Below are 16363 nucleotides of genomic sequence, written 5' to 3' on the forward strand. Positions count from 1 at the left end.
TTTACATAGAACATTTGTAGCAAAGATTTCACTAATCAATATTCTTACATCAGTCAGTCTGAAGATAGTTTGAACTGTTTACACCACTCTACAACTGGATTTTCACCCTATGAAGCACACTATGCCAAATACCTACTAATTTATTAAACAAACAGATTAGTTATTCTGTTCGTATGGAGTTGTCTGTAGATGAGAGAGAAGAGATGGCTAGGAAAAATATGCAATTATTTCACAGTAAGAGAAAGCAGAGACATGAGAGAAACTTGGAAGCTATACAATTTAGAATAGGAGACTTGGCATTGACAAAAGTTATGAGAAATCTAAGCCTATAAATCAAGAGATTAAAAAATCTGTTGTCATTTATATAGCACCACTAGAAATTTTAGGAGTTCCACATCATAATGATTACAGACTTGGAAACTGTTTGGACTCAGGAATCTTACACATTTGAAACCATACTGATGTAAACCTGTTGTAACCGCGACTGTTCTGGTCGCGGGGTGGCTGAGAAAGTGCGGCGGGACCATACAGAGAGTGGCCCATGAACAAACAAATGCACGGAATGGACGGACACAAAACAATGACGGCCAATGGAGAGAGACCTTACGATGACAACACACAAGAAGCAAGAGAGTGACAGAGACAACTAAATGAATCCAAGATGTCCACTAGTAATGAAAACAAAGTATGGTAAATATGCTGTCTGTTGTCGAGGCGATATGTCAAGACTAACGCAACAATTAGACTCGCTGGCTGAGCGACAGGCAGGCGCTTAAATACTCTATCAAGGGCACCGCTATTGGCTGCTGGAACCATGTGTTCCACTGTGATGCCCTCACACTAAATGCAGGCCAGGAGGCTCGCGCTGCCATTGCTTATGACAAGATGGTGCAGAGACCTCTAGGGGTCTTCGACGTCCATGACATCTGGTGGGGATTCAAATTCCGTGGCGCGTGGTAGCAGACATACCATCAGTAATGTGTGTGAAAACTGGATTTTTGCCATCAGGGGGATACACACTCTTTGTGTATTATGTGAGGGGCTTACGCAAAGCCAAAGCCATATGACATTGTCTTTTCAGCTACACTTTATCAATGTCACATCCACACACACATGCTCAGATATACAGTGACTACTTAACCAGTATCTATGATTAAGTACATGTATACTGAAATGATTTGATAATTTGTTTATTTAGTCTTGTAAAAGTTTTGGATCAGTTAATTTGAGATTTATATTGGATATGACATTCACTACTAGATGTGCTCGATACCTGGTGAAAAAGTGTCAAGTTCAGAATGCACATTGATGCAATAAATTATATTACATTTATACACTACTTATAACATTAAGGATATGGTATCAATAGATTCAGTAAGACTTTCTTGTTTATCTTTACAATCTGTTCAAACCATTCATACAATATTTTTTCCATAGGTATCATCCATAGACACCCTATAAGTTCTATAGACAAGAAATACAATACAAATTTTTCAGCTTTTTGAAAATTATCTTCAATGAAGCTTACAACTAAATTTGCAACTGAACAGTTATCAAGAAGACATAAATTTCTGAAACAGGCAAAACAGATATTACATGTAAACAAACCTCTGAGTAGGAACATTAAAAAATAGCCATGTTATTTTCAATAAGAAACTAAAAGACAAAAGTTACAAATAGTCCAATAACATTGAAGTATTTATTAGATTATCTTTTGGAACATAATGCTCACTCAAAAATTTAGGAGACAAAGACAATGAAATGCTTCCTAGTTTTTGTCAGCTCTACCCCAAACAAAAAATAGCCAAATTTGAAATATGAAAATTGCTTTTCATAATTCTGAATTCAAAAACACAGTACATTCTCAAAACTGTTCACACCAAAATTACTGCTATTATTTGTATATCCTGACAGGGAACATAAAACAGATGTAATCTATTCATAGAAAATCCAAAACTGCAAAACACTTGTTTGACTATCAGAGAGGAAAACACGCCCAAATCAAATTAAGTATACCATTGTCAACACAATATATACATCATATTCCCATAAATAATTAACATTAGTTATTGTAGGAATTATTCGCAAGCTCTATGTTTCACCATTTTCTAGTTTTTAAAATGACATCAACCTGTCTCAAAAGTCTATAAACTAAAATCAGAATAACAACTCCAGCCTGAACCTGGAAGGTTACGAGATCTTCAACATATCGTGACAGACAATGCACTTTGTTGTCAGGGATGCATGAAAGCAGAAGTGTATTAAAGGATCACTTTATAAACCTTTGTCATCACTAATATATGTGAATACTGTAATCAGTTGTGAAAGTGTATCAGAATTTACAACTAAATCATCTGATGGAAAATGACATCATGGCAAAGATTGTTTTTTAAATGCAAACAGCAACTTAAACCTACTACCAGAACCTATTTTTAATAGCTTGCCCAAGAAGAAGAAAAAGCGGCAGCTTTACGAACTATCATCAAAACTTCATCATCAAAGAGCTAAGTACAATTGATTCAGTTATGCCTTCTTCACTTCATCCAAATTTATATACTTTAGGGTAGAAGACAAGTACTAGAAACTGGTCATATCCAAAAGATGTCTGGATGGGTATATGAACTGACATTAGATACTGTTATACTCTTTATGAAGATATGATGTCTATCATAGCCTGCTAGCAGAAGAATACTATGTCTAGTGAAGGATTAACCAGGGATTGAGTTGGGAAATTGCTATGTAAGACCAAATATGAATATAATGCAACCTTCCGAGTTTATTTGATAAAGTATCTGTACTACAAGACTTAAGTTGTAGAAGAGATATACATATACTTACTTGTTTTCATCATAATTTTCAAAGTCCAAGCTGAACTTCAATAAAAAACTACATATATATATATGAACAATTACCTCATTGATTTATGACATAATTTATATAATATGCTTTGCTGTGCTTGTTTTGAAGGTAGGAACTGAATTGACCTAATTTTCTGAATATTTTTGGTAAACAGTTTCATTTGAAGTTGTAATACACTACATTATTCATGAAACATTGTTTGTTGCTGAATTATTTGTGTTTCCCACTTGGAAATATATATATATATATATATATATATATATATATATATATATATATATATATATATATATATATAGTGATTACACGTATTTCATCTTTACACTCACAATATATCTTTACACTCACACAAGCAGACATGTCTGCTTGTGTCTGTGTATGTGCGGATGGATATGTGTGTGTGTGCGAGTGTACACCTGTCCTTTTTTTTTTCCCCTAAGGGAAGTCTTTCCGCTCCCGGGATTGGAATGACTCCTTACCCTCTCCCTTAAAACCCACATCCTTTCGTCTTTCCCTCTCCTTCCTGAAGAAGCAACCATCAGTTGCGAAAACTAGTAATTCTGTGTGTGTGTTTGTGTGTTTTGTTCATGTGCCTGTCTGCCGACACTTTCCCGCTTGGTAAGTCTTGGAATCTTCGTTTTGAAAGAAACTTCCACATGGGAAAAATATATTAAAAATAAAGATTCCAAGACTTACCAAGCGGGAAAGCGCCGGCAGACAGGCACATGAACAAAACACACAAACACACACACAGAATTACAAGCTTTCGCAACTGGCAGTTGCTTCGTCAGGAAGGAAGGAAGGAGAGGGAAAAATGAAAGGGTGTGGGTTTTAAGGGAGAGGGTAAGGAGTCATTCCAATCCCGGGAGCGGAAAGACTTCCCTTAGGGGAAAAAAAGGACAGGTGTACACTCGCGCACACACACACACACACATATCCATCCGCACATACACAGACACAAGCAGACATATTTAAAGGCAAAGAGTTAAGGGCAGAGATGTCAGTCGAGGCGGAAGTACAGAGGCAAAGAAGTTGTTGAAAGACAGGTGAGGTATGAGCGGCGGCAACTTGAAATTAGCGGAGGTTGAGGCCTGGCGGATATCGAGAAGAGAGGATATACTGAAGGGCGAGTTCCCATCTCCGGAGTTCGGATAGGTAGGTGTTGGTGGGAAGTATCCAGATAACTCGGACGGTGTAACACTGTGCCAAGATGTGCTGGCCGTGCATCAAGGCATGTTTAGCCACAGGGTGATCCTCATTACCAACAAACACTGTCTGCCTGTGTCCATTCATGCGAATGGACAGTTTGTTGCTGGTCATTCCCACATAGAAAGCATCACAGTGCAGGCAGGTCAGTTGGTAAATCACGTGGGTGCTTTCACATGTGGCTCTCCCTTTGATTGTGTACACCTTCCGGGTTACAGGACTGGAGTAGGTGGTGGTGGGAGGGTGCATAGGACAGGTTTTACACCGGAGGCGGTTGCAAGGGTAGGAGCCAGAGGGTAGGGGAGGTGGTTTGGGGATTTCATAGGGATGAACCAAGAGGTTACGAAGGTTAGGTGGACGGCGGAAAGACACTCTTGGTGGAGTGGGGAGGATTTCATGAAGGATGGATCTCATTTCGGGGCAGGATTTTAGGAAGTCGTATCCCTGCTGGAGAGCCACATTCAAGGTCTGATCCAGTCCTGGGAAGTATTCTGTTACAAGTGGGGCACTTTTGGGGTTCTTCTGTGAGAGGTTCTGGGTTTGAGGGGATGAGGAAGTGGCTCTGGTTATCTGCTTCTGTACCAGGTTGGGAGGGTAGTTGCGGGATGCGAAAGCTGTTTTCAGGTTGTTGGTGTAATGGTCGAGGGATTCAGGACTGGAGCAGATTCGTTTGCCACGAAGGCCTAGGCTGTAGGGAAGGGACCGTTTGATATGGAATGGGTGGCAGCTGTCATAATGGAGGTACTGTTGCTTGTTGGTGGGTTTGATGTGGACGGATGTGTGCAGCTGGCCATTGGACAGATGGAGGTCAACATCTAGGAAAGTGGCATGGGATTTGGAGTAGGACCAGGTGAATCTGATGGAACCAAAGGAGTTGAGGTTGGAGAGGAAATTCTGGAGTTGTTCTTCACTGTGAGTCCAGATCATGAAGATGTCATCAATAAATCTGTACCAAACTTTGGGTTGGCAGGCTTGGGTAACCAAGAAGGCTTCCTCTAAGCGACCCATAAATAGGTTGGCATACGAGGGGGCCATCCTGGTACCCATGGCTGTTCCCTAAATAACCAACAATTAAAGGGAACAGCCATGGGTACCAGGATGGCCCCCTCGTATGCCAACCTATTTATGGGTCGCTTAGAGGAAGCCTTCTTGGTTACCCAAGCCTGCCAACCCAAAGTTTGGTACAGATTTATTGATGACATCTTCATGATCTGGACTCACAGTGAAGAACAACTCCAGAATTTCCTCTCCAACCTCAACTCCTTTGGTTCCATCAGATTCACCTGGTCCTACTCCAAATCCCATGCCACTTTCCTAGATGTTGACCTCCATCTGTCCAATGGCCAGCTGCACACATCCGTCCACATCAAACCCACCAACAAGCAACAGTACCTCCATTATGACAGCTGCCACCCATTCCATATCAAACGGTCCCTTCCCTACAGCCTAGGCCTTCGTGGCAAACGAATCTGCTCCAGTCCTGAATCCCTCGACCATTACACCAACAACCTGAAAACAGCTTTCGCATCCCGCAACTACCCTCCCAACCTGGTACAGAAGCAGATAACCAGAGCCACTTCCTCATCCCCTCAAACCCAGAACCTCTCACAGAAGAACCCCAAAAGTGCCCCACTTGTAACAGAATACTTCCCAGGACTGGATCAGACCTTGAATGTGGCTCTCCAGCAGGGATACGACTTCCTAAAATCCTGCCCCGAAATGAGATCCATCCTTCATGAAATCCTCCCCACTCCACCAAGAGTGTCTTTCCGCCGTCCACCTAACCTTCGTAACCTCTTGGTTCATCCCTATGAAATCCCCAAACCACCTCCCCTACCCTCTGGCTCCTACCCTTGCAACCGCCCCCGGTGTAAAACCTGTCCTATGCACCCTCCCACCACCACCTACTCCAGTCCTGTAACCCGGAAGGTGTACACAATCAAAGGGAGAGCCACATGTGAAAGCACCCACGTGATTTACCAACTGACCTGCCTGCACTGTGATGCTTTCTATGTGGGAATGACCAGCAACAAACTGTCCATTCGCATGAATGGACACAGGCAGACAGTGTTTGTTGGTAATGAGGATCACCCTGTGGCTAAACATGCCTTGATGCACGGCCAGCACATCTTGGCACAGTGTTACACCGTCCGAGTTATCTGGATACTTCCCACCAACACCTACCTATCCGAACTCCGGAGATGGGAACTCGCCCTTCAGTATATCCTCTCTTCTCGATATCCGCCAGGCCTCAACCTCCGCTAATTTCAAGTTGCCGCCGCTCATACCTCACCTGTCTTTCAACAACTTCTTTGCCTCTGTACTTCCGCCTCGACTGACATCTCTGCCCTTAACTCTTTGCCTTTAAATATGTCTGCTTGTGTCTGTGTATGTGCGGATGGATATGTGTGTGTGTGTGTGCGCGAGTGTACACCTGTCCTTTTTTTCCCCTAAGGGAAGTCTTTCCGCTCCCGGGATTGGAATGACTCCTTACCCTCTCCCTTAAAACCCACACCCTTTCATTTTTCCCTCTCCTTCCTTCCTTCCTGACGAAGCAACTGCCAGTTGCGAAAGCTTGTAATTCTGTGTGAGTGTTTGTGTGTTTTGTTCATGTGCCTGTCTGCCGGCGCTTTCCCGCTTGGTAAGTCTTGGAATCTTTATTTTTAATATATATATATCTGCTTGTGTCTGTATATGTGCAGATAGATATATATGTGTGTGTGTGTGTGTGTGTGTGTGTGTGTGCGTGTGTGTGTGTGTGTGTGTGTGTGTGCGCGCGCGCAATATATGTGTTTGTGTGTTTTTTATTGTGTCTATCTACCAGCACCTTCCTGTTCGGTAAGTCACAGCATCTTTTTTAATATATTTTTTCCCATGTGGAATGTTTCTTTCTATTATATATATTTATTTATATTCGAGTGTTTGACAAGATGAGCAGTGGTGAATTACAAATCGGGTTAGTAGAACTGCATGACGTTTTAGTTTTGCATCAGCACAAATTTGATAGGGTCTGCAGTTCCACTATCCAAGTTTGTAATTCATCACTACTCATCTTGTTATCTCGTTTGAATATGTCTTTGGAGGATAAAAATCGCAGAGGGAGACCAAGAGATGAATATACTAAGCAGATTCAGAGGGATGTAGGCTGCAATACGTACTGGGAGATGAAGAAGCTTGCACAGGGTAGAGTAGCTGCATCAAACCAGTCTCAGGACTGAAGACAACAACAACGACAAATCACAAATGTGACAGAACTAATTGAGATAGATTTTTTCAGAAAAAATATTGATCAAACAGCACAACAGAAGGACCAAAGAAGGTGTGACAATGTCAAAGTCATGAAACTTTCTTGAAGAAAATACTGCATAATGGAAAGTATGTAATACTGTTTGTAAACTTGAATTTATAATTTATTATAAGTGTTTGTTTATGGTTATGTGTATTCACAAAGAACCTTGTCCAACAGTAAAAGTTGCACAAGCCTCTTTGGGGGTGGTGGTGTTACAGCACACCCTCTGAAGAGCCATTTAAGCCTCAGATATGCATACAAAATATTGTCAGTCTGTCGAATATTACAGTTTGATACTAACTGCTATGTGAATTATGCAGCAGTTAAAAAGGAAGTTCTGGTTAGGAGCCAAACATAAAGCTCATGACTACATCAGACTCAAGTATGCTTAATATTTACTCTGTAATTGGTAGGTTTTTCTTAACACTGAAGCCCCTAATTAGTCAAATTCTTTCATGACTACCAATGTTCACTAGAATTTATATTTGCAACATTGCTTTGTAGTAACCATGTAATACATAAAACTGATCCAAGTAATACAAATATGGCTTTAATCATAAACTTCTGAACAATAACAGACATAAGCCTCTTGTGAATCCACACATTATGAGACACTGAAGAACATGTGAATGGTACAACTAGGTGAACATAGAGAGGGTTAAGTCAGCTCTGCTTCACACATGTAGATGCACCAGTAGCTGGCAGACAGCACAGCAGAGACCACGCCACACGCACGTCACCCACAAGTAGCCTCCAGTGACCACCCCCTCCCCACTGATACACTTGACGTCCGATTCAAACATATACACACAGTGACACCACACTCAGTGCACTAACACTCACATGCACTAGTAGCAGCATACAAAAGTTTGTAATTCAGGAGAAATTTCAGCCCTAGCAATAATTTTGAACTCTGTAGCTACTATTAGATGAAAGCATTTTTATTTTGAAACTCCCAGGTATGTTAGGAAAACAACAGAACTTATATTCTGTGTATAAATTAAAGAAATATAATTTGCATTGGTATTATTGCGTCTCATGTTTCTAGATTCTTTATTCCACAAACTACCTATACATACATACTGTCCACAGTTCATCTCTGCACATTAATTTCCTACTGTAATTTTGTAAATTTGCATCTTAAACAATACTGTTGGTTGATAGTAAAAGTATAAATGGATTTTCAACAGCACTTTCATTATGCAGATCATAGACAGTTTTCAGAGTCAAGATGTCAATTTGTAATGCCAATTGTCCATAACTACACACCACCTACCCAATAATAAAATAATTATTTGCAACTTCTGAACTTTCACTGATGCTTTCCACAGTGTGGCAAAGCTGGTACAGTTTCTTACAGCAACATGTTATGGAAATAAGACATCAGCAGTAAAGCAGACATTAAGATCCAAAAGTTGAGTATTAAATTCTATTGTCAAGTTTACATCATCCAAGAACTTTATTGATACTTTCATTCTTATTGGTTACAGTCAAAATTTTTGAAACAAGCGCTTCATGTTCTGTACAAGATGAAGGAACCATTTTTATTGCTCATTTTGGGTGAGACTACTCAGGAGATTGAGTGAACATCAGCATTTAGTAGTTTATAAGTGAGTTTATTTACTCACATTCCCAGCAGTAATGTTAGGTATATATTCCTTAATAGTTTTCATTTGTTCTTAAGTGTAGTTTATGCATGTAATTTATTCCTATTACCTTTTATGAATAGGACATAAATTTAAAATTTCCCATTTCCTTGTGATGTTAGGTCTAATTCATTGCAAGCATAGGCATCTATGAACTAGTTATTCCATTTCCACAGCTGAAATCATTCGCAACAATAAATATGTGACTGAAGGCTTGCCTGGCATGTACAACTGACGAAATATTCTCAGACTGGGTGGCTGCAATGAAATTTTGCAACATTTCCATGAGTGACAACCTCATCATTTTCTGGTGAAGTGTCAAGATGGTGCGAACATCCCATATATACTCCAGAGTGTATACACCAGAGTGTATACACCAGAGTGTATATATGGGTAATGTGGGCCGCCTTTCGACTGTTGGTGCATTTAGTCTTGCGCAGACTCACTAAGTGCTGGGCACATTCTTGGCTCATAGCTGCTAGTGCTGGATTCCATGCTTAACATAGCTGGTAGTTCTTGTCCCTATTGATGAGAGTGTCATGGTGTCTTATCTCAACTGATTCTTTGATGGTGTTCTCCCTAAAGCCAATAGCTAGGCACAACATTCGTAGTTCTCTCAAATTTGAATGTATGTCTCTCACTGAAGCTGTGCTCTAGCACTACTGATTTATCTTTATGCCTCACACATTTGGATCTAATGTGATCGATGCAGCATTCCAAGACACAGTGGTGTGTTTGCCCAATGTTCTGGTGGTCACACTTGCAAGAGATGCTATGTATACCAGATATTTGCAGTTTTAGTTTGTCCTATATCAAGGCATGTGTATCTTTCATTTTTCATGGTGGTCAAAAGATGGCCTTGATGTTTCTTTCTGAGAGGTCTCACAATTTTGGCTGAGGGAGACTCAATATAGGGGATAAAAGTGAGTTTCTCTTCCATTCTCTCTACTTCACCTTTACAGATGGCTGTATCATTCATTTGCTTCAATGCAATCTCATTTGTATTTTGCTACACCCATTTCGGTGAAATACATCTCTAAGATGTTGCTGTCTTTGTCACAAATGGCATGTGCCCTGTGAGCTAGAGTTGTTCGAAATGTGTACCACTGTACCATACAATGAAAGCTTGTTGTGTGAAAGTACAGATCTGTACAGGTCTCCTTTCTATAGACAGCATGTTCTACTGTACCCTTTGATTTTCTTCTTATTAGAGTGTGTTGTGACAGTGCCACCACATTTAACAGTGCCACCATGACAGTACGCGCAAACGGCGGTAGAGGCGCTCCACAACTTGGCTGAGCGTGGGAGCGCCACCTAGCTACGAACGGCGCCGGCCGCACGTCACAGCACGGCAGTCGAATACGAGATACTGAGTTGATATCATGTAACCAGATTGTTCCTAAGTGAGAGTGTTTGAATATCCACGCAATATTGGTGATTAAAGGTTATAACAGAGTGTTCAAAACTGGAAGTCATCCATTGTATTCTGGCTCCATAGTGAACCGTATTATTTGATGGGTGCTGTTCAGGTGGACCAGAAGCTCATTCAGAGTTTCTCTGCCATTTTTTCACACAACAAAGGTGTCATCCATGTAATGGAAGAGGTGTTTATGTTTGAGCTGTGTAATTTTTAGTGCCATTTTCTCAAAGAGCTCCAAACAGAAATTGGCAATTCTGAGGGAAAATGGTGAGCCTATTGCTGCTCCACTGACTCGTCCATAGAACTCCCAATCATATCTGAAGTAGGTTAGTACATACACTGAAGAGTCAAAGAAACTGGTACATGTGTCTAATATCACGTAGGGCCCCCGCGAGCATGCAGAAGTGCCACCATGGCATGGACTCAACTAGTATCTGTGGTAGTGCTGGAGGGAACTGACACAATGAAAGCAGGTCTGTCCATCAATCTGTATGAGGGCGTGGAGATCTCTTCTGCACAGCATACTGCAAGGCATCCCAGATAATGTCAACAATATTCATATCTGGGGAGTTTGGTGGCCAGCGGAAGTGTTTAAGCTCAGAAGAATGTTCCTGAAGCCATTCTGCAAAAATTGTGGATGTGTGGGATGTCACATTGTCCTGCTGTAATTGCCCAAGTCTGTCGAAATGTACAATGGACATGAATGGAAGCAGGTGATCAGACAGGATGCTTACGTACATGTCACCTGTCAGAGTCATATCTAGATGTATCACGGGTCCCATATCACTCCAACTACACATGCCCCACACCATCACACAGACTCTGCAGATTGAATGGTTCCCTGTTGACATGTAGGTTCCATGGATTCATGAAGTTGTCTCCATACCCGTACATGTCCATCCATTTGATACAATTTGAAACGAGACTCGTACGATCAGCCAATACGTTTCCAGTCATCAACAGTCCAATGTCAGTGTTCAAGGGCCCAGGCACCACATAAAGCTTTGTGTCATGCAGTCACCAAGGATACATGAGTGGGCCTTTGGCTCCAAAAGCCCATATCGATGATGTTTCATTGAATGATTTGCATGCTGACACTTGCTGATGACCCAGCATTGAAAACTGCAGCAATATGCAGAAGGATTGCACTTCTGTCACACTGAATGGTTCTCTTCAGTCCTCTTTGGTCCTTTTCTTGCAGGATCTTTCTCCAGCCACAGCAATGTTGGAGATTTGATGTTTTACCGGATTCCAGATATTCATGGTACATTCATGAAAAGGCGGTATGGAAAATCCCCACTTCGTCACTACCTTGGAGATGCTGTGTCCCATCACTCATGCTCTGAGTATAACACCACGTTCAAACTCACTTAAATCTTTATAACATGCCACTATAGCAGCAGTAACCAATCTAACTGTACCAGGCACTTGTTGTCATATATAGGTGTTGCTGACCACAGTGCCATATTCTGCCAGTTTACATATCTCTGTGTTTGAATATGCATGGTGCTTCAGTGTATATTAGTACATATTGAAACAGAATCACTATTTGTGATTCAAAATGACAGAATCCAGCCTACAGGAAGCTTAAGAAGGTGACAATAAAAACAGTAACTTTGCTTTCCAAGTCAGCTCTAACAAAGGAAGATATGAAGCAGCTCTATCCAAAGGATCCAGGACCTCCACACTTGTAGGGACTGCCTAAAATTCATACAGAAGGTATTCCACTGTGTCCTATAGTGAAACCATTAATGCACTCACATACTGAGTGACCAAGTATCTAGCCTCACTTCTAAAACCTGTCATGTGAGGAACTTTGCCATATTTGTGGCCTTACTGAAAGAGATGTGGCTGCAGAAGGGCTATTTGCTGGTGAACTTTGACATAACATCTCTTTTCAACTGAGTACCACATCAACACACCTTGGTACTCTTAGCAGATCATTTTGAGTCTCAAACAGCGAATCAGTTTAAATATGTAGTCACCACAACCTACTTCAAATGTGATGGAGAGTTCTATGAACAGGTCAATGGAGAAACTGTGTGCTAGCCACTTGTACTCAGGATTACCAGTCTCTATATGGAGCACTTCAAGGAGATGGCACTAAAAGCTGAACAGCTCAAACCTAAAACTTTTCCTGTTACATGGATGTCACATCTGCTGTGTGGAACATTGTAGAGAGATCCTGAATAGTGTCTGTCAAAACATACACTTCACTATGGAGCTACAAGACAATGGAAGCCTTCCAGTTTTTGACATTCTAGTAAAATGAAAAGCAGATAGAACTCTAGGAGATGCTGTTAATAGAAAGAAGACACACACAGATCTGTATCTTTATGCAACAATCTGTCATTATCTGGTGCAGTGGTATGTAGTTCTAATGGCTCTAGTATGCAGGGCACTCACAGTCTGAGACAAAGGCAGCCTCCCAGCTGAACTGCAACATAATGTATTTTGCCAAAACCGGTAAAGTGAAGGACATTTTAGAGGTACACTAAAATAAATAAGTGACATTTCCATCCGCAAAGAAGAAGTGAAGAAAGAGGAAGTTAAACTCTCCTTTACCCCCTATATTGGGCCTTTGTCAGCCAAAATTGCAAGAATTGGTGGAAAAACAACATCAAGACTATCATCTTTTGACCACCAATAAGAACAAAAAAAATTATGTTTGGCTTGGTAAAGAACAAACTACAACCGCAAATATCTGGTATAAATAGCATCTCTTGCAAGTGTGGTTACCGGTGCACCAGGCAAACACAGCACTGCATCTTTCAATGCTGCATGGAATACATTAGATGTGTATGTCTGGGATATAAAGATAAATCAGCAGTGCCAGAACACAGAATGTGTCAGGGGCATATGTTTGAATTTTAGAAAAAAAAAAATGTTTTGCCCAGCTAGTGGCTTTAGGGAGAGCATCATCAAAGAATCAATCAAGATAAGTCTCCATGACAAACTCATAAACAAGGATGAGGGCTGCCCATTACGTTTTGTATGGAACCAAGCATCATGAAGAAAACAAGCTATAAGTCAGGAATGCACTCATCAGTTGACACTTCATGAGTCTGGGCAAGACTGAACATATCAAGAGCTGAAATGTGGTGTGCTGTTACCTCCAGTTGGCAGACCCTGCACCTGGGGGAAGGGTAGGGAGACACAGCTGCCTGTCATGTGTTATGTGGAACACCAGCTCCATCTCGACACTTCATCAGAGGATGGTGAGAATGGAACTCATTGAAACATTGAGGAATTTTGACACAGCAAGCTGGATGGCAGCCCAAGAAGATTTCATCATATATAAGCTATAGTTTCCTATTTTATACGTGGATTAACTGGATAAAAAAAATGACAATTCATAATGTCGCTTGATGTTACAACTGATACAGTAGCACCAGTATACCAGTATCTCACCAGTTCTATGAAACATTTATCAACTATGGCATTAATGATAAAATTCATGGTACCTGATCAATTATGCTGTAGAAGCCATCAGAAAATTCAAAATGCTCACAGGCTGCTGTCAGTTTGGCATCACGGGCTTCAAAAGATGACATTAATGTTGCATTTGAGTCCACACTGGATTTGCAGGGTTGTCGTCTTGTTCCCTGTAATAAAAACAGGCACAGTGAGTATGCTTAATAGAAGCAAGTATTAGAAAATAATGTTAATGGAACTTGTACAGCTCTAACTAAAGTGACAGCATTAAAAAGATATTGCTTTTAGAACAGGAATGAACTTCATTCAGGAGAAAATGAAACAAAATACTGCATATCCACCACTTCAGAAAATGGAAGGACTCCACTTAAAATGCTTCTCTACATAAACCACACAAAATATAAGCGAGAAAGAAGGATGAAGAAAACAATGAAGGAAGAGGTGCTAAATTATCCAACACTAAAGGTAAGTATAAGAAATTAATGAATAACTTATACTGTAAAGGAGGGTATGGGAGACAGCAGCCGGCTGCTGTGGCTGAGTGTTTCTAGGCGCTTCAGTCCGGAACAGTGCTGCTGCTACAGTCACAGGTTTGAATCCTGCCTTGGGCATGAATGTGTTAGGTTTAAGTAGTTCCAAGTATAGGGGGCTGATGACCTCAGATGTTAAGTCCCATAGTGCTTAGAGCCATTTGAACCTTTTTTTTTTTTTTTTTTTTTGAGGCAGTAGGAACACAAAAGAGTGATGGTTGTGGTGAAACTGCATTAGAAATATGAGAATATGGGAACAGAAATCAGCAGAAGAGCCTGGTTGGAAGAAGACACTGGAAACAAGTGTATGCTAAGTAGTCCCACCCCTGCAGTACTAATTAGTAACACAAAGGGAGAAGGATTTAACATCTGAATGTTTCACATAATAAAAGCAATGTCACTTAAGTGTATGCAGTGACATCCTATACATAACTCCTATATGCCACTTTATTAATTGCTATGTAAGTCTAGTGTTGCCTTCATATAATATCACATCATATATATCTCTGTAAATTTTGTGTCCCTCTTTGACATCATAAACTGCATGGCACAAAATTTCTTACAGTTTTTCATTTTTCCCCCTTTATCACTCAGAAAAGAAACCTCATTTAAAAAGCCTGAGACCTATTACCAGGCTTCCTTTCACTTTAAGAAATGGCCAGTTTCAATGTTACCTGAGTGAAATATTTAGCAAATAATGAACTAACAGATTATTGTATATCAAAACATATGCACATGGAAAATAAAGTTTAAGAAAGATTGTTCTGCACAAATTGGACTACAAAATGGTACTAAACAGAGACAAGCTCAAAGATTTCATACATTTACCTGATCAGTAATATTGTAGTTATCGCTGGGTACACCTGGTTTGTCAGAGAATACTGTGTCTTCATTCTTAGAAAAGTATGAAGGAGTAGTCTGTCTCATATTAGTCAAGTTATGCACACCACCAAGCGAACTATTCATTGGATCCTACAAAGCAAAACAACATAAAACAATTTAAAATTATTGTACACCAACTGATTATATATTAATTTAATTGGTATATATGAACATATTGGCTAATTACAATACTAAATAATGTAATAAAGTATAAAATAGTCAGACCTGAGTGAACTAGAGTTACATGTACATTTGATATCACTGAGCATTGCTGGGTGTAATTTCATATCTATTTGAATTTTTGTGGTAGTGAAGTATTATAAGGGATATTTGAAGAAGCAAGAAAAAAATGACAACATGGGTATGAAATTCCTCATTATCTTCAAACCATTGTCTGCCATCCATTGTTTCAAGTGCAAGAAGAGGTTTATTCATTCAGTCACACATAGTATTCCATTTCCATAAATTCCTTCATGACAGACAACCTCTGTGGATGTGGAAAGAGTCAAGCGATACATTAACAGACAGAAGCAACCACTACTGGCTACTTCTGTGTAGTACACGAATGGCAGATTATGAAGAGCACTAATTTAATCAAACTGATAAGTGTGGTAATTACTTTATAGATGTACAATAGGAGGAAAAGACTACTTTTTTTGGGGGGGGGGGGGGAGTTACATGGCTCCTCCTCCTATACTTATCAGCTGCTGTTTTCACCTACCACTTCAAAGCATTTGTTTTACTTTATGCAGGCCACTATGAGGTTTGCATGTACTGGTAAAGTCAGGACCTATCTAATACAAATATTAGAGTTACACAAAATTTACAACCATTCTTGTGGCCAAAAATTCTGTTAATTATATGAGTGGCTAATGAGGTATTCTTCTATTTTGTTTTTAAATATTTCGAATTTTTTGTCTGATATCTATCAGCAACTTTTTATAAACTTTGCACCAAAATATAAAACTCTGCTTTGAATACTAAAGTGGGGTCTGGTAGTCTTGTTTGGGAATTATTTTTACTTCCATTATCATGGTTGTGAATTGCAAAGTCCATCATCAATTCACTCTTGTCATTAATAAGCCTAGCTTCACGA

General features: G+C 40.1%; 1 protein-coding gene across 6 annotated transcripts in view; it reads right to left on the reverse strand.

Annotated features, from left to right (window-relative positions):
• LOC126337083 (organic cation transporter protein-like) overlaps positions 1-16363 on the reverse strand; it is a 307774-nt gene that overhangs the window by 89579 nt on the left and 201832 nt on the right. For all 6 annotated transcript variants that reach the window (XM_050001432.1, XM_050001437.1, XM_050001433.1 and 3 more), the window contains 2 exons: positions 15214-15357; positions 13885-14025 (listed from right to left, as the gene is read on the reverse strand). In XM_050001432.1, coding sequence (XP_049857389.1) covers positions 13885-14025; positions 15214-15357 — 285 coding nt within the window. The remainder of the gene's footprint in view (positions 1-13884; positions 14026-15213; positions 15358-16363) is intronic.

This window comes from Schistocerca gregaria, chromosome 2, assembly GCF_023897955.1.
Source record: "Schistocerca gregaria isolate iqSchGreg1 chromosome 2, iqSchGreg1.2, whole genome shotgun sequence".
In the NCBI taxonomy this organism is placed as follows: Eukaryota; Metazoa; Arthropoda; class Insecta; order Orthoptera; family Acrididae; genus Schistocerca; species Schistocerca gregaria.